At 41.9% G+C, this 20,230-nt stretch overlaps 1 protein-coding gene and 1 pseudogene across 1 annotated transcript; both read right to left on the minus strand.

Moving 5' to 3' along the window:
• Positions 1-35: 35 nt before the first annotated feature.
• LOC103985057 (cell division control protein 48 homolog D-like) lies at positions 36-5,092 on the minus strand (annotated as a pseudogene).
• A 240-nt stretch (positions 5,093-5,332) lies between these two features.
• On the minus strand, positions 5,333-6,070 carry LOC103985058 (putative ripening-related protein 4). Its single transcript, XM_009402673.3, has one exon. The coding sequence runs from the start codon at positions 6,068-6,070 to the stop codon at positions 5,513-5,515; it is 558 nt and encodes a 185-aa protein (XP_009400948.1). The 3' UTR covers positions 5,333-5,512.
• Between the last annotated feature and the right edge of the window lie 14,160 nt (positions 6,071-20,230).

A 20,230-nucleotide genomic window follows, 5' to 3' on the forward strand; every position in this document is an offset into this window, starting at 1 on the left:
ATTAAACATGATTTCAAAGGTATGTTAATCAGTCTTTTTAATATCTCGAAAATTTTACCCATTGTTTAACCCCATAAATTCTTACACTTCATAAAATATCAGACCTATCTCGGAACCGATTCATAATTTTCTTCTGGCCAATCCGATCCAGTTGTAGTAGTTATGCTTGCTAATACTCCTAGATTTGATCAATTTACTATGATTCAAGCAAACAGGACAGGTATCTGTACAAAAATTCAAATTTATCATCATTTGTAAATGACATGCATCTGTGGCGACCCACCTGCAAGCACAGCTGTGCGAAATCAACCGATTGGCCTCCATTGAAGCAACCTGGGTTTTCAGATACATACCTGTAAGTGACATTCCTAACCAGTTATCTTAGCAAACACCCGAAACAATAGCAACAACCTTGAGACACAGAAGTACATCTTGCATTGAAGAATGCAGGAAACCTGTCGTTTTCTAATATTTAATTTACGTGTGACTGGACTTTAATATCCAGTCAAAAAGGTTTAGCTTGATATATGAAAGCAATAATTTGGAACAGAGCTGAAAAGGTTTACCTTGGACACAAATCACTGGCGAGCAACCATACCATTGAATTCTTCAGAACCTTCACCATCAAATTCGTTTCTTGAGTCCCGAATGAGATCTAGTAAACATGAAAGATCTCCATAGTGCCACAGTGTGATGTCTGCTGCAAGGTCTGTGCAATAGCCTGGTACTTCCGGATGTCTGCAACACTGACACTCCGACGAGCAAACTTCATTGATTCTTCAAAATGAGCAGCTTTGATCTCTGGTACTTCATCAGCCTCATCTTCCTCCATTGCGTCAGGATTCTCACTTTTCCGTCTTTCTCTTTCTATATCCTAGTAGAAATGGAAATTTTGTACCATCAGCAATTAATGCTACTATAACCAAAATACACTTGGGAGGCAGAAGCTCTTGACCTTGTCAAAAGGTCTGGAAGCAGGCTTTCATGTTCTATCTCCAGTTTTTGAGCAAGGGTTAAGTATATAAAACAGCACAACAATCCACCAACTAATTATCATGTTTCAATCCGCAGACTAATGCTGATGGAAATTAGGCATAACAGATTTAAAATAAGTTGTGATCTCCTTATGTAACATAATATACACAACTCATATTTTGACCAAGCATAAAACACACAATTAAAAATGTATATATATTGCTTAACCAAAAAAGAACTAAGATTAAAATGATGCTGTTTCTCACATGTTTTGCCAAGTGAATGTACACTATCAAGTTGATGTGCAACATATCAGATTAAGGTGCACATAACAGAAGAAAGCTACTGCTGCAGCTGTCATTTTTAATATACAATATCAGAAATATCTATCACACACAAATAATTATATTCCATGGTCAAAACAGAAAGGAAATGACAAATACAAAAAAAAAAAAAAGCCTACCTTTTCAATGTTTTCTCTAATGGCAAAATTGCATGCATGTTGGCAAATATCTGTAATATCTGCACCACTAAATCCTTGAGTGTACTTGGCAAGAGCCCTCAAGTTAACATCTTTAGACACAGAAGACTTCCTCAAACAAGCTTTAAATATTTGGTATCAAGAGGCCTTATCTGGTAAAGGTATATAAATCAATTGGTCAAGACGGCCAGCCTGGCTTAAGCAAAACAGGATCTATAATGTCAGGCATTTTAGTTGCCCCAATAATGAAGACTGTTTTCTTGCCATTCATGCCATCCATCTGTGTCAGTAGCTGATTAAGAACCCTATCGGCAGCACCTCCTGCATCGCCAACACTGCTGCCTCTCTGCAGTGGCAGTGAAAAAATTATGATCAAGAATAGAAAATACAAGTGAATGACACAAGTTAGACAGAAACAATGGATAGATAACCTGGGTTGCAGTGGAGTCAAGCTCATCAGAAAAGAGAACACAGGGCACAGATTGACGAAGCCTTGTCAAAGATTTCACACACATTTGCTTCACTCTCACCAAACCTCATAGTCAATAATTCAGGACCTTTGACACTGATGAAATTCACTTGGCATTCATTAGCAATGGCCGTAGCTAACAAGGTCTTTCCACAACCAGGCGGTCCATAAAACAATACTCCCTCGAAGGGGGACATCCCAAACTTTTCAAACTTCTCAGGATGCTCAACCAGATATTGCACAGTCTGTAAGAAAAAGGAGAAGAGTTAGACAAGCAACACCATCAAGCATTTTGCAAAGGCAAAAACCATAACTTATTCACCAAACTACCTCTTGCAGCTCCCTCTTAACATTGTCCAACCCACCAATATCATCCCAGGTAACATTTGGCACTTCAACAACCTGATAAAGAAACCATCACATTTCAAGTTAAAATATCTCAAGGACAAACAGATATTCCAGCCCTAATTGCATAAGCCTGTCATGACATAGAGCATGTAGGGCTCTTTTTGGGCTTTGGATACCAGGCCAAATCACACATCTTTATGTACCAATTTGAATGTTTGAATGCATAGAAGTTGATTGAAAATTTCAACTACAATAAGAATTTCTAAGTGTCAAGGTTTCTCATGTTCAACCCTTCAAACAACCAGCAGCTTAAAAGATATCAACCCTAGAATTAACATACTCAAAGAACAAGAAAAAATATAGTCTTTAAGACTTAAAACAACTAAAAAGTGGCCTTACAGTTTCACGGAGCGCAGATGGATTACTTGATCCAAGAGCAGTCTTAAAATGTTCGTTTGTAACAGCCATTGAGTTGAGAATCTCAGCATCAATCGATTCATCCTCTAAATATATTATGCCCATCTTCTCATGTCTACACTGGAGAGCTGCCTCAGTGCATAAAGTGGCAAGGTCAGCTCCAACATACCCACGAGTGTCCTTAGCTATCCCTTCTAAATCAACCTGCATTACATGAAATACTGTCATCAATGAAAAATTAAGATAAAATGTTTTATTATTTAAAAGAATAATGGTCATAAGAAATGGTCAATTACATCTTCAGCTAACTTCATGTTCTTAGTATGGATTCAAAGAACCTCCAAGCGACCTACTTCATCTGGAACTCCAATGTCAATTTCTCAAACAAACCTACCAAATATTCTAAGAGCTGGATCAATACTGTTTTAGCCCATCCATCAGCGTCAGCAATTGAGACACTATACGTCTCTCAACTTATCCTCTCTTAGGAGCAATGGAATCGATCTCATCGATAGAAATAATTGATGGTGCATTTTTCTCTGCTTCTTCAAAAGCCTTCTCAAATTGTTCTCATGTTCACCAGCTAGCTTTGACATGATCTCTGGACCATTAATGCAGAAGAAAAAGGCTCCCATCTCATTTGCAACCACCCTAGCTATCAGCATCTTCCCAGAACCAGGCGGTCCATAAAACAAAATACCTTTTGGTGGCTTGACACCAATTGACTTGAACAATTGAGGGTGTCTAAGAGGTAGCTCTACTAGCTCTCTTATTTGAGCCATTAGTTTCCTAACTCCTCCAACATCATCATAACCCACCTCATCAAGTTTGTCCTCGTACTCCCTTTTTACAGGTTCCCCCTCACAGAAAATCTGTGTCAGCAGCAACAATACAATACTCTGCAGGATCGGTTTCCTTAACTTTAAATTCAATACTCCTCATACCTCCTCGGACAAGGAAAAGATCCCCTTTTCTAACAGGGCGTATGCCTCCAGAAAATATGCTGCAAATAAACAAGTCAATAAGTTAGCTAAAGCAACCACAAATCATGAAAACAGATTATAACCCATTAATAGGGATCGGACAAACTTCACTCCAAGAAACTTCTTTAAGTTGCCAAAGACACTCAGGTGGTTCCAATGAATTGCAATTCTAAAACAACCTACAAATTTGCAGTGAAAATATTGTAAAAAATTTAATGTTTAACTACAACATAATGTGGCTGTGATGTGTAATTTATCAAATAATAGAAGGAAAAAAAACTCACACTTCAAATATGCATCAAAGAGGTTTCCTGTAACTCCTTAGATTGTGTCATCAATAGGAAGAATACGAACACACTTCACACACTTACATATTGGCACCGATGGACTGAGACAATATTACCCAGACTCACTCTGAGATTCGGTCTAACAACCTTATTCATCTTGATCTTTGGTTCATCACATGTATCATCAGCTAGAGCAATACAAATTGTATCCCTCCTCTTTTTTCCCTATAGAAAAACATTGAAAAGACTGTCTTAGATTAAAAGCCTAAATTTTCAATTGAACACAACCTAAGTCTAAGATCTCCAAAGAATTCTGGAAATCCCCATTTCCCTCAAGAAAATAAATGAATAACAAATGAAAAAACGAAAATGAATCCACGAATGAATTTTAGTGATTGCAATTGAAGCTCATATAATTAAGAGCTGGAAATTATAACTAACAAAACTAATTGCAAAAACCAGATGCAACCATAATCAAACATTGCCTATTCGAACCCTAATCTTTTTCAAGGCCGTCAGCCGGGTTCAGTTACAATCATATCCCTTCACAGTAACTCTATCTTAGCAACCACACAAATCCTATATCTATTGAGTAGGACAGTAAGACTACGATACGAAATATCACCACGAAATAGCTGCAACTTCTGCATCCTCTCAAGATTCATCGATACCACCGAATTATCACCATTGATCGCCTCGTCTACGATCAAACGAATGGGCGACTTCTTCTTCTCCAGGATCGCCGTGTAATTCTTACCCTTGCTGCATCAATTTCCACCCTAAGAAATCCAATCGAAACCCTCGAGAAACGGATGACAGCCTCTCATTCATGCAAAACACCCTCGAGAAATCCAATCGACAACGCCAAGAAATACACGCGGGAAACAAAAAGAAACAATGAACTTACGCATCGGAAGCAGAAGACCTGCCCGGGTTCGCCATTAAGATCGAGGTCCAAGAACGAACGAGATGACAAATGGGAAAGAAGGCAAGATGCCGAGGCGGGAGAAGGGAGGCCACTTTTATAGACGCGGAAGCGGAAGAGTGACGAACCGCTCAGTGAAGAATGATCTGCTTTCTCAAGCGGTTGAGATCCGCCGTTCAACCATGCATCCTTAGCCGTCGGACGCGGACATGGGCGAGGTTTCGCGCATCTTCAAGCAGAAGAGCAGATCGGGTGCAAAAGGGCCCCGAGTCGGGTCGGAGAGCGAAGCGCGGACTGGAAACTTCTAGACCGGGAGATGGGTCTTTGATGATGATGATGATAATAATAATCCATTAATTATGATTAAAACATAATAATAAACCATTTATAAAAATATTGAGACTAGTTTTCCACTGGGTAAGGAAGGAAATGATATTTTGGCTTCGATCTTGATTTGTGATCAAAGTTGATCAAACTCGATTTGATAGAGTCGATATAACATAAATATGATATGAAAATTTACGATCCTTAAGTTAGAAAGCAAGTCAAATAAAAGATAAAAATGGAATTGCACACAAGTTTCTTCCGTGTATTCGTCGAGCATTTCGTAGTTGCATGCTCTTCTCTTCATGCATCTGACCAAGTAATATTGTAATCCCCTCTCTGCAGCTCCGGTATGCCCAACGCGTCCCACACCGCCGGAGATGCATTGACAACGTTGTTGGGACACGGTGGTGTGTAGTTCTGCTCGGCTTCGCAGCCTTCGACGGAGCTGCACTCGTCGACGACCTTCGCCAGCAAGGACCGCCCGTTGGCGCTGATTCGAATGTTCCTGTTGCACCGGCTGCCGCCGTCGAACCATCCGGTGGACAAGGCAACGGCCATCTCGGTGTCGTTATGGTACTGACCGTCGCACGCCCCTGGGCCTCCGCCGTCGCCGTTGATTGCGAAACTGACGATCATCATCTGCGCCGGCGTAGAGCTGGTCACCGGCGGCGAGCACTGGTACTGGGGGTACATCTCGCCATCTTTGCAGCATTCTGAGTAGTTCTCGGTGTTGCAGCTGTGGGACTTGCCACGGAGGTAGCCACTGGCGGTGCATGGAGGCTCGGTGAGCGAGTAGCGAAAGCAGCTGTCGGCGCAAACATGTAAGGTTATGGCCAAGGAAGCTAGAGAAATCGCCATGCTCAAGTGTATACAGTTTGGAGCTATATATAGAGAAATACACCTCAATGGCTGAGGAACATAGAGAGAGAGAGAGAGAGAGAGAGAGAGAGAGAGAGAGATGCTCGCACACAAAGATGCGATAGTGGGAAACCAACTCAACCATCGGTCGCGTAAACTTTGGATGCATTCAATGAATCCAAATTAAAGAGATTATTTCCGTGCGCTGTTAATTTGTGATTGGTTTCCTTTTCCCTTATAAACATGGCACAGACATTGACTTTGGTCAATGCCTTTGTCGTTGATTTGATCAATGTATTTGACATTGACATTGATCAATGCTTTCTAGAAGCTAATTATATATTGTCTAGTTAATTATCTTTAGTATTTAGTTTTTATACGGACGATATCATTTACATCTATGTTAGTATTTTAGTATTTTAAAATATATATTGATATCTATGTTCATTTACACTAACGATATCAGTTTTATCGATGAAAATATAAAATAAAAAATATATAATTTTAATGTTCGATAGTATCGACATCATCAATACAGTTGCTTGATCGCTTCTAACGATGATAAGATCTGCTCTCATCGTGACACCACCTATCTCCATGAAAAGTGCATCATTAATCTCATCGTTACTCACCCTGTTGTCACAGACAAAGTTCTAAACAGGATGTTTGATGTAGTACTTATGTATGCCTGTGTCTTTCTGTTTGTTCATGCTTTGCAAGCATATAGAGGAATAGTCAAAGGATTAACAGCCTCATTTTAGTTGGGTTTGGTGGTCTTCTTAGGCTTGTAAATAAAGGTCGTGTCATGTAGACATTCGTGAGAGATATTCGGTTTGTAGTGGACCATTTTGACCCTTTGTTGTGCAACCGTTCAGAGCTTGTAAAGTCTGTTTATAATTTATATTGTCTATGAAGTATTTCCTGGAATGTTTGCTTGTGGATCCCGAGTGAGGTGTTGTCTTTAACCCGTTTTCTCTTTTGTAGGTCCTAAGGGACCATGGGGGGTTTCGGGGAGGCTGACCTTTACGAATGGACACGCAAGGGTACCGCACAACTTAGGCAAAACCAGCTAAGTCCATGACAAATGCTATCAGAGCGGGATAAGCACTCATAGAAACACTTGGCATGTAAATGTGGGGGACCTAGCGAGGCTACATTGATGGCAGTTAGCACACGCGTGACCGTTTGAGAGAAAACAGGCATGGAGATGTAGGGAAAAGAATTCGCTCGGAGAAGTGGGCATCTGAGATTAGTATTCAGAGGAATGGTCAACCCTTCGTGCAAGAAGCACCATGAGAACAAGCAAGCTTGGAAGAATATGAAGTGCACAAAGGTTGGGATGGCTGAGTCCGAGCTACGGCTCGACGTTGACAACTATACTTGATGGTGCTCAAGGCAAGCGAGGCGCTTGGTAAAGAATAAGACCATGAAAGGTGGAATGAGTTGCTCAGTGACCGAAAGAGTTGTGCAAAGCTCACAGAGGTGAGGGAAATTGCTAACTCGAAGAATTCAGTACTCATGCATGGGCTTGTATGCGAACGATGGAATGTTTGCGGCTATCCCAAGGCAACCGAAACTTAGTGTCATGAAGTATTGAAACTTTCTCTTCGGCATGTGAAGGATACGTCCGTACGAGGCTGAAGTGTGCAGTGAGTTAAGCATATTGCTAGGACTTAAGTGGTACAGTGGGGGTTGTATTGACGTGGAGTCGCAATCTAGCAAGTGCATTTGCAGGAGGCAGAACAATACGCAGTTTGTTCAGCAAATCAGCGTAGTCCAAGGGGATGGTGGTCTCCGAAACGAAGAGAGATATTGCTCCAATAGGATAGATATGTAGGAGGGATAAGTCCTGACTCTCCAGAGGGAGAATCATGTGCAATAGACTGTACATATTGAGGAGGAGTACCTCAAAAACAATAACTTCACGAAGCTCAATGGACCGAGCGAGCGGCAAGGAGTTGTCGCATGATCTCACTTGAGAGAATGCATTGCGAGAACAAGTGGGGAGCAACCCAAAGCAATACAAATGAAGGCACACTTGAAGTTGATATGGAGATCAGACTCAAGGGAGGGTTGACCCGTGGAATGGTGGGTGCAAAGGCCACCATCAACTCAATGCAAACAAATGATGAGCGGAGCAGCTTGGGTGTAACTTGGCGAAGTATCCAAGTCGCATGAAGGGAGCCAGCATAGAAGATGGAACATGGAGTGGAGGCATAGTGCTTTCATTGGACAGAGGTCAAGGACATGAACTCTTGCGGAGGCAAGAGCAGGATCATGTTGTTCCATGGGTCCTTCATTCTAACGGAGCGGACTCATCTTGCATTGTGCCAAAGACGAAGAGAGCTCCTGGGCACATGCACCTTATCTCGGAGAAGTATTTGATGGAGGAACTAAGGCAACTCAACTTACGGAGGCGAAGTTGGGTTCATAAGGCCTTGGCACGGGGCAAGAGGATGCGGAGGTAGGTACTCTTGAATAATATGCAACGGTGTTATCATTCAAGTTGCCATAAAGGAAGCGATGCGTAGTGAAGATTATGCTAGTAGGGGCAGAGGCCTAGGATCCAGATAATGGTGCACCATTTTCAACAAAGTCAGTGGACTTTGGGAGCTACTAGGTGACGGACTGTCATGGAGCGGTGCTTTATCTAGGTGTGACCCAAGAGTGGGTGGATGAAGGTCGATTGCCAAAGGAGCGAATAAAATCGAAGATGAAAAAGACCCTGCGATGTATTGGCAGAGACCACACATGGAGGGATCACAATTCGAGTTCATCCCACTAAGATCAGAATACAATGGAGATATCACCAGGAGGCGATATGGTGGAGCGAATCATGGCAATGCGATACACATAATGTTGGGAAATCATGGGGGCGACATCACATGCGCAGCGAAAGAACAAGAAAACAAAATCCCCGATTCCCAAAAAGATGTTCGTCGTCGTGCGAAGATTGGTGCGCAAAATTCGCTAAACTTAAAACTGCGTATAGAGTAGGTTGTGTTACCTAAGGAGATCGTATATCCCTGTTTCCTTGCAGATCCTTAGGAGAGGGTGAAGGAGGTCAAGCGTCCTCCTCTCTAGCGGTGATCCACACAGCAGGGTTGCGACGACGCTCCTCAAAACTCCAGGCCTGCTCTGAGGTGGAGAGGAAGAGGAGAATAGGAAAGGCAAGCAAAAGCTCTAGCCTATGATGCTCTGAATCCCTCCTATTTATAGAGGTCCCCTATCAAACCCTAATGGGTCCTCCCCTAGTGGGTATTGGGTCTGCATCCAATAAGATAAGGGCTCCGTCGGATATCTCATATCCGAACCTCTACTTATCGCAATGCCTACCATATGTGTGTGACCCTCTAGACCCAATATCGAGCTAGCCGTGAGTCATACCCGTCAGAACTCCTTCTAACTCAGTGAATTATTATCTCTGTAATAATTCACTTGACTCATCGACTACGGACGTACTAGGCCACTACGCTGTAGTCCCCAGACGATACAGGGGAATCCAATCCATTGGACCTGTCTATCCTCAGTTACCGTGTACCTATAATCTCTCATCTATCTAATATCCCAGAGACCATATATCGAGCATGGTGTTGTCAGACCCATACGGTTTCTACTCGAGTCTCGCTCTAATCGGATTCTCCCGGAGAACTCTTTCTCTCTCAACCCGAATGACCCTGGCTAGGGATTTGTCTGAGCAAGAACACATGGGATATTCTTCTCATAACGCCGAGAGTGGATGATCCTCTATCGATACTCAATAGCCCTCGTAAGGTCGACTACCACTCCCAATGACCAACTGTACTAGATCTGGGACAGTCAAACCTATAAGTCTGGTATCAAAGAGTGGATCACTCATACAGGACATCCTTGGTGTCTCAAGTCTAAGGACCAGATACACCACTAGGACTACGGAATCGATGTCTGACAATAAGGCATCATCAACCATCTAGCATTCCGTAAGCGGATCAATCAGTGAACTCATTCTCCAATGAGCATCTGTACTGTATCCCTAGTGTCCCTACACGAGCAGCTATGAGACCAGCTGCATCCATCATATGGACGGGTATATAGCACACCAGTCTATCCGGTTATCACGATGTCCCTCTCGAGTAACCTATGACCGGGATTATTTATGATATGTGTTTAAGGTGAATCGATCTCATTATCGTGATCTCATCACGATCCGATTCTCATTGCACAAATCCAAGAACATCACAATATACATATGCACATATGCAATAGTTATAAAGTGATATACGCCAAAATATAATAAGCAAAAAGATTCTGTATCAAGTCACACGTGCCATCACTCACATGATTGGCTTGCTGGGCACCTATGACTAGCACATAACAAGTCCCGTGAGGGACTGTATCATACGGAGATATGATCGGGAGCTAATGGAAGCTCCACTTTGGTGAACAACACGATGGCAAGAAGGGCTATGGATTCAAGGAGTGAACGTCGTGGTATCGCAAAGGCGGGTCTTCTGTGCGTGCATAGAATTTTGCATCGGATGAAAGCTTTGGCCATCAGCATATGGGGGCTTTGTTCCACGAAGGGAAAAGTTTGAATGCAAGTACCAATGAATCCCATGGGAGGGACTTGATCATGCAGAGGTATGATCGAAGCAGTTGGAAAGTTGGACTACTCAAGAGCTCATATTCGCTTAAGGGAGCCCGACAAGTCAGAGGACAAGGTTGAGTAACGTTGCTACCAAGGAAGCTAAGGAGAATAGAATCAGTGCAAATCCTACAACGTGATAACAGAGGCCATACATGAGAGTTGCAGTCTGTCTTTCCATCGACCAATAGGAGTTGCTTAGAGAACACAGAGGTGTTGAAGTAGGGGGTCGAAAGGGGCGAGGAAGCGACGATGAGTCCAGAGGGACTTAGCTACCCAAAATCAAGCATCAGTTAGAATGGAGGTGGACTCGGAGGAGTGTCACAGAGACATATCTACTGATCGTGAAGAAAAGGGATGCAGATGCGAGGCGACAGATAGTAGGGCCATGGGCATGGTGTGGTGGCTGCGTTTTGGAGGGGTGTGGTGGTTGCGTTTTGGAGGCAGAAAAAGGCATAAATAGGGCAGCAACGTGGGAGAAGAAGGCATAAATAGGGCAGCAACGTGGTGGCTGCGTTAACCCTCTTGACCTAAAATCACCCCCTCTTAACCTAACCCTAATTAACCTAACCTAAAATAGGGGAGCAACGTGGGAGAAGAAGGCATAAATAAGGCATAAAATCACCCCCTCTTAACCTAACCCTAATTAACATTAGGGGGGGTGTGGTGGCTGCGTTTTGGAGGCAGAAAAAGGCATAAATAGGGCAGCAACGTGGGAGAAGAAAACAGCCACGGGATTCCAAAGAAAAAGAAGAAAACAGCCATGGGATTCCAAAGAAAAGGAAGAAAACAAGGCAGAAAAGGAAGAGAAAGAAAAGGAAGAAGACAAGGACAATGTAGAGAGGCTGTTCTCAATCATCTAGCAGTGTTCTCATCTCAGGTTAGATCAAATCTACAGTAGACTCTTGCTGTGATTACTTGAGGAGGTTTTAGATATTGTAGGCAGTGACGTGATCCTTGTATCCCAGTTATTCTCTTGTGATTGTTGCTAGGGTTTAGAGCAAGAGATTGAGATTTGTATATTCATTATTTTCATAGTGGATTATCTCTAGTTTGCCCCATGGTTTTTACCCTTCACATTGAAGGAGTTTTCCACGTATATCTTGGTGTTCTATTTGATTGTGGTTCCATTTAATTCTGCTGCATATTATGGTCTTCTAGTATTTGTTCATATACAAAGGTTATTCCTATTTATATCCCCATCAACTGGTATCAGAGTAAGGGTTTTGGTGATTTAAATTTTGTATTTGAACATGGAGGCCAGTAATGTTTCCCGCATGATTAGTTTAAATGGAAACAATTGGATGATATGGAAACCAAGAATGGAAGATCTCTTGTATTGTAAAGATTTGTATGAACCTTTGTAGGGGGATAGTGCAAAACCCATAACTATGACAGATGATGAGTGGAATAGATTAGATTGAAAAACAATTGGATTTATTCGATAGTGGCTTGATGATAGTATCTTTCACCATGTTTCTACTGAAATTTCTGCATATTCTCTTTGGAAAAAGTTGGAAAGTCTCTATGAAAGAAAAACAACTAGCAACAAAGCTTTTTTGATCAGAAAACTTGTGAACCTAAAATATAGATAAGGTGCTTCTATTGCTGAATATTTAAATGAAATACAAAGTATTACTCTCCAATTATCCTCTATGAAAATGTCTCTTGATGATGAGTTGCAGGCATTGTTACTTCTCAGTTCATTACCAGAAAGTTGGGAGACACCGGTGGTTTCCCTCAGTAATTCTGCGCCAGATGGTGTTGTCACTATGAGTCAAGTAACAAGCAGTTTGTTGAATGAGAAGTTGAGAAGAAAGAGTTCGGCAACATCCCAGAATGATTCACAGGCACTTATCTCAGAGAACAGAGGAAGGTCAAAGTCTAGAAGCAGTTCACGCATAGGTAGAAGCAAGTCAAGATCAAGAAAAGATATTGTTTGCTATAATTATGGTGAGAAAAGACATTACAAGAACCAATGTAAACAGCCTAAGAAGAGCAAGAAAAAGGGAAAAGAAGTGGAATCTATAGAGTCAAAAGATAATATCACAGCTACAATGCAGGATGGTGATTATTTGATTGTCTTATTCTGATGATATTTTTTCTTGTGTGTATCAAGATCTTGAGTGGGTGATTGACACAGGTGCTTCTTATCATGCTACACCACGGAGGGAGTTTTTTGTAATATACTGTTGTGAAATATTGGGGGCGACATCACATGCGCAGCGGAAGAACAAGAAAACAAAAATCCCCGATTCCCAAAGAGATGTTCGTCGTCTTGCGAAGATTGTTGCACAAAATCCACGAAACTGAAAAACTACGTATAGAGTAGATTGTGTTACCTAGGGAGATCGTATATCCTTGTTTCCTTGCAGATCTTTAGGAGAGGGTGAAGGAGGTCAAGCGTCCTCCTCTCTAACGGTGATCCATACAACGGGGCTACAACGATGCTCCCCAAAACTCCAGGCCTACTATGAGGTGGAGAGGGGAAGGAGAATAGGAGAGGCAAGCAAAGGTTCTGAATCCCTCCTATTTATAGAGGTCCCCTGTCAAACCCTAATGGATCATCCCCTAGTGGGTATTGGATCTGCAACCAATAACCCAAGTCTTTTAGATTAGTGGATCTCTATCCAATAATCTCTCATGGGCTCTTATTGGATCTCGTCCATGGAATCCAATAATTCAGGGGCTTATTGGATATCCAATAAGACAAGGGCTCCATCGAATATCTCATATCCGAACATCTACTCATCGCAATGCCTACCATATGTGTGTGACCTCTAGGCCTAATATCGAGTTAGCCGTGAGTCATACCTGTCAGAACTCTTTCTAACTCAGTGAATTATTATCTCTGTAATAATTCACTCGACTCATCGACTACGGACGTACTAGGCCACTACGTCGTAGTCCTCAGACGATACAGGGGAATCCAATCCATTGGACTTGTCTGTCCTCAGTTACGGTGTACCTATAGTTCCTCATCCATCTAATATCCCAGAGACCGTATATCAAGCATGGTACTATCAGACCCATACGGTTTCTACTCGAGTCTCGCTCTAATCGGATTCTCCCGGAGAACTCTTTTTCTCTCAACCCGAATGACCATGGCTAGGGATTTGTTTGAGCAAGAACACAAGGGATATTCCTCTCATGACGCCGAGAGTGGATGATCCTCTATCGACACTCAATAGCCCTCGTAAGGTCGACTACCACTCCCAATGACCAACTGTATTAGATCTAGGACAGCCAAACCTATAAGTCTGGTATCAAAGAGTGGAGCACTCATACAGGACATCCTTGGTGTCTTAAGTCTAAGGACCGGATACACCACTAGGACTACGAAATCGTTGTCTGACAATAAGGCATCATCAACCATCCAACATTTCGTAATTAAATAAATCAGTGAACTCATTCTCCAATGAGCACACGTACTGTATCTCTAATGTCCCTACACGAGCAGCTATGAGACCAACTGCATCCATCATATGGACGGGTATACAGCACACCAGTCTGTCCGGTTATCACGATGTTCCTCTCAAGTAACCTATGATCGGGATTATTTAGGATATGTGTTTAAAGGTGAATCAATCTCATTATCGTGATCTCATCATGATCTGATTCCCATTGCACAAATCCAAGGACATCACAAAATATATATACATATATGCAATAGTTATAAAATGATATACATAAAAATATAATAAGCAAAAAGATTCTGTATCAAGTCACACGTGCCATCACTCACGTGATTGACTTGCTAGGCACCTATGACTAGCACATATAGGTCTGAAAATTTTGGTGTTGTCAAGATGGGCAACTATGGCACAGCAGACATCATAGGCATAGGTGATATCCATTTAAAGACCAACATTGGCTGCAAGTTGGTGCTTAAGGATGTGAAGCATGTGGTTGACTTAAGGCTGAATTTAATTTCAGTTGGAAGGCTAGATGATGAAGACTATGATAGCAAATTTCACAAAGGGCAATAGAAGCTCGGTAAAGGTTCTCTTGTTATAGCTAATGGAAAGAAATGTCATACTTTGTACAGATTACAGGCTAAAGCTTATAGTGAGTAGTTAAATGCTACAGAAAAAGACTTCAGCATGGAGTTATGGCATAGGCGACTGGGACACATGAGCGAGAAGGGGCTATAAGCTCTTTTCAAGAGAGAGGTATTACCAGACCTCAGAGGTAGACATCTGAACCCTTGTATTGATTATTTGGCAAGTAAACAACATAGAGTTTCATTTGCTAGTCCTGCTTTGTCTAGAAAAATGCATGTCTTAGACCGTGTTTATACAGATGTATGTGGTCCTTTGAGGACAAAAACTCATGGTGGATCTATTGATGTTCTTGGTATAAGTGGTGCACTTTATTTTGTCACTTTTATATATGATTTTTCCAGAAAAGTTTGGGCCTATGCTTTGAAGACTAAAGATCAGGTGATTAATGTCTTCAAAGAGTTTCATGCCAGGGTTGAAAGGGAGACAAAAAGGAAATTAAAATGCATAAGATCATATAATGGTGGTGAGTATACAGGATTGTTTAATGACTATTGCAGGTCACATGGGATCCAACATGAGATGACAGTTCCTAGTAAACCTCAGCATAATGCAATTGCAGAGAGGATGAACCGCACCATCATGGAAAAGATCATATGTATGCTTTCACAGGCCAAGCTACCCAAAAGGTTTTGGGATGAGGCTTTGAGGACTGCAGTTGATGTGATCAACTTATCACCATGTACAGCCCTAGATGGTGATGTTGCAGAGCATGTATGGTTAGGGAAAGATGTTTCCTACAAGAATTTGAGAGTGTTTGGTTGTCGTGCATTTGCATATGTTCCAGATAATGAGAGGTCCAAGCGGGATAGTAAGACTAAATAATGTATTTTTCTTGGTTACTCACATGATCATTTTGGTTACAAGCTTTGGGATCCAGAAAAGCAGAAGGTGTTTAGAAGCAGAGATGTAGTCTTCTTTAAGGATCAAACTTTTGAAGATTTGAAGAAGAAGGCACCAGCCAATATTTCTATAGAAGGAGTAGCAGATTGTGACCTAGTTATTCCTCCAGTATATCAGGGTGATGGGGGAGATGTGCAGGAAGATGGTGTAGAGCCTGATGTTGATCTACCTGCAGGACATGTTGAGCAAGAAGAAGTTGGAGAGCAACTTCCCGCAGAACTTTAGTTGAGAAGATCTTTTAGACAACGTCAACCTTCCAAAAGATACTATACATATGAGTATGTGATGCTTACTGATGCAAGTGAACCAGAGAGTTACCAGGAAGCAATTGAAAGTGAGCAAAAAGAGAAGTGGTTAATTGCTATGCAGGAAATGATGGATGCTCTTCAGAAGAATCACACTTATGATTTGGTACTACTACCAAATTGAATGAAGGCCTTGAAGAACAAGTGGGTTTTCAGGTTGAAGACTCAAGAATATTGTTCTCAACCAAAGTATAAAGCTAGATTGGTTGTGAAAGACTTTGGTCAAAAGAAAGGTATTGACTTTGAAGAGATTTTTTCTCCTGTTGTTAAAATGTCTTCTATTCGTGTTGCTCTTGGGATTTGGAGGTTGAGCAGTTAGATGTGACGATAGCTTTCCTGTTGGGAAATCATGGGGGCGACATCATATGCGCAGCGGAAGAATAAGAAAAACAAAATCCCCGATTCCCAAAAAGATGTTCGTCGTCGTGCGAAGATTGGTGCGCAAAAATCCGCAAAACACAAAATTGCGTATAGAGATTATGTTACCTAGGGAGATCGTATATCCCTATTTCCTTGCAGATCCTTAGGAGAGGGTGAAGGAGGTCAAGCATCCTCCTCTTTAGCGGTGATCCACACAGCAGGGTTGCGACGACGCTCCTCAAAACTCCAGGCCTACTCTGAGGTGGAGAGGGAGAGGAGAATAGGAAAGGCAAGCAAAAACTCTAGCCTATGAGGCTGTGAATCCCTCCTATTTATAGAGATCCCGTGTCAAACCCTAATGGGTCCTTCCCTAGTGGGTATTAGATCTGCATCCAATAAGACAAGGGCTCCGTCGGATATCTCATATCCGAACCTCTACTCATCGCAATGCCTACCATATGTGTGTGACCCTCTAGGCCTAATATCGAGCTGGCCGTGAGTCATACCTGTCAGAACTCCTTCTAACTCAGTGAATTATTATCTCTGTAATAATTCACTCGACTCATCGACTACGGACGTACTAGGCCACTATGCCGTAGTCCCCAGACGATACAGGAGAATCCAATCCATTGGACCTATCTGTCCTCAGTTACCATGTACCTATAGTCCCTCATCCATCTAATATCCCAGAGACCGTATAACGAGCATGGTGTTGTCAGACCCATACGGTTTCTACTCGAGTCTCGCTCTAATCGGATTCTCCCGGAGAACTCTTTCTCTCTCAACCCGAATGACCCTGGCCAGGGATTTGTCTGAGCAAGAACACATAGGATATTCCTCTCATGATGCCGAGAGTGGATGATCCTCTATTGACACTCAATAGCCCTCGTAAGGTCGACTACCACTCCCAATGACCAGCTGTACTAGATCTGGGGACAGCCAAACCTATAAGTCTGATATCAAAGAGTGGAGCACTCATACAGGACATCCTTGGTGTCTCAAGTCTAAGGACCAGATACACCACTAGGACTACGGAATCGCTGTCTGACAATAAGGCATCATCAACCATCCAGCATTCCGTAAGCGGATCAATCAGTGAACTCATTCTCCAATGAGCACCTGTACTGTATCCCTAGTGTCCCTACACGAGCAGCTATGAGACCAGCTGCATCCATCATATGGACGGGTATACAGCACACCAGTCTATCCGGTTATCACGATGTCCCTCTCGAGTAACCTATGACCGGGATTATTTAGGATATGTGTTTAAAGGTGAATCGATCTCATTATCGTGATCTCATCACGATCCGATTCCCATTGCACAAATCCAAGGACATCACAATATATATATGCATTTATGCAATAGTTATAAAGTGATATACGCCAAAATATAATAAGCAAAAAGATTCTGTATCAAGTCACACGTGCCATCACTCACGTGATTGGCTTGCTGGGCACCTATAACTAGCATTTCCTTCATGAGGATTTGGAGGAGGAAATTTATATGGAGTAACCAGAAGGCTTCAAAGTTAAAGGTAAAGAGAACTTTGTCTGCAAATTGAAGAAGAGCTTGTATGGGCTAAAGCAAGCTCTAAGATAGTGGTACAGAAAGTTTGATTCATTTATGATAGAAAATGGATACAAAAGAACGGCTTTAGATTATTACGTGTACATCAAATGGTTTGGTGAGGATTTTATTATTCTCTTACTTTATGTTGATGACATGCTTATTCTTAGAAAAGATATGTCTAAAATTGACAGATTGAATGAGCTAAGTGAGTCTTTTGCAATGAAGGACATAGCGCCAGCAAAGCAAATACTAGGTATGTAGATTTCCCGTGACAAGAAAAATAAGAAGATTTGATTGTCACAGGAGAAATACATCGAGAAGATATTGGAAAGATTCAGTATGAGCAATGCAAAACCAGTTGGTTCTCCTCTTGCAGGTCACTTCAAGTTGTGCTCAGAACAGAGTCCGTCAAGTGATGAAGAGAAGGAGAAAATGCAAAAAGTTCCTTATGCTTCAGCAGTTGGAAGTTTAATGTATGCAATGGTATGTACGAGGCCAAACATCGTATATGCAGCTGGTGTTACTAGCAGATTTCTTGTAAATCCAGGCAAAGAGCACTGGGCAGTAGTGAAGTGGATTTTTAGATATCTCAGAGGGAGCTCTAAGGTTTGTTTAAGCTTTGGAGGTGGACCACATGTATTGACAGGTTACACAGATGCAGATATGGCAAGAGATTTAGATACAAGAAAGTCTACTTCAAGTTATGTACTTACTTTTGTAGGGGGAGTTGTGTCATGGCAATCCAGGTTATAAAGGTGTATTGCTCTCTCCACCACAGAAGCAGAATATATTGCTGCTATAGAGATATGCAAAGAAATGTTATGGATGAAAGAATTATTTCAAGAATTGGGGCTGAAACAGAAAAATTATGTGGTGCATTGTGACAGCCAGAGTGTCATCCATTTGTGTAAGAACCGAATGTTTCATTCCAAGTCAAAGCATATAGATGTCAGATACCACTGGATTTGAAATGTATTTAAAGAGAAGTAGTTGCAGCTTCAGAAAATTCACACAGATGACAACGGAGCAGACATATTAACAAAAACTTTACCAAAAGAAAGACAGGAGATATACCGACAGTTGGTCGGCATGGCTTCACATTGAGGAGTCATGTGACAGCCTCCCTTATGAGCTGAAGGGGGAGGTTGTTGGGCTGGCAGCCCATAAATTCAGCCCATAGTGGACTTGGGCAGCCCACAGCTCACCCCTCTTAACCTAACCCTAATTAACATTAGGTGGGTGTGGTGGCTGCATTTTGGAGGCAGAAAAAGACATAAATAAGGCAGCAACATGGGAGAAGAAAATAGCCACGGGATTCCAAAGAAAAAGAAGAAAACAGCCACGGGATTCCAAAGAAAAGGAAGAAAAAGAAAAGGAAGAAGACATGGACAACGCAGAGAGGCTGTTCTCAATCATCTAGCAGTGTTCTCATCTCAGATTAGATCAAATCTATGGTAGACTATTGATGTGATTACTTGGGGAGGTTTTAGATATTGTAGGCAGTGACGTGATCCTTGTATCCCAGTTATTCTCTTGTGATTGTTGCTAGGGTTTAGAGCAAGAGATTGAGATTTATATCTTCATTATTCTCATAGTGGATTATCTCTAGTTTGCCCCGTGGTTTTTACCCTTCACATTGAAGGGGTTTTCCACGTATATCTTGGTGTTCTATTTGATTGTGGTTCCATTTAATTCCGTTGCATATTATGATCTTCTAGTATTTGTTCATATACAAAGGTTATTCATGTTTATATCCCCATCAGGCAGTACGCGGTGTTGTACCTTTGCTACTCAGTGGAGTAGGTGGCTGGGTTGATGGAGAAGTTGGTACAATCCCAGAGGCGACCAAAATCTATTAGAGAATTACTCCAAGTTGAGGTGAAAACTTTCTATATTCCAGAAGTTCGATGACATTGAGAAGGTGAATCACAGTAGCTAACTCAATGCAAGGAGTACAAACACTTCGAATGCTTCAGAAGTGTGAGCAAAGAGCAGGCAAATGTCAGTAACCAGCTCGATGCATGGAGTACAACCCTTGAGGAGATGGGCGAAGTTAAGTAGCCATTGCCTTCTCAACTCTTAAGAGAATGGGCGAAACCGAGTATCTCAATGCTCTTATCTATCCAATAAAGGAGCTCTACACAGGTTCAAAGACCTTTCGAAGATACTAGAAGATAATAGTTGTCAAATCCTCACCAATGGTGATCAGTGCTACTGAGAGTAGATTATTCGCTTCATTTCCCAATAGAATGTCAATCGAAAGCGGAAGTGAATCTACTTGAAAGTGACAACTAAGTGAAAGAAGATTCAATAGGCAAATTTTATGGAGGAAGAACC

This window comes from Musa acuminata, chromosome BXJ2-5 (genome assembly GCF_036884655.1).
Source record: "Musa acuminata AAA Group cultivar baxijiao chromosome BXJ2-5, Cavendish_Baxijiao_AAA, whole genome shotgun sequence".
Taxonomy (NCBI): Eukaryota; Viridiplantae; Streptophyta; class Magnoliopsida; order Zingiberales; family Musaceae; genus Musa; species Musa acuminata.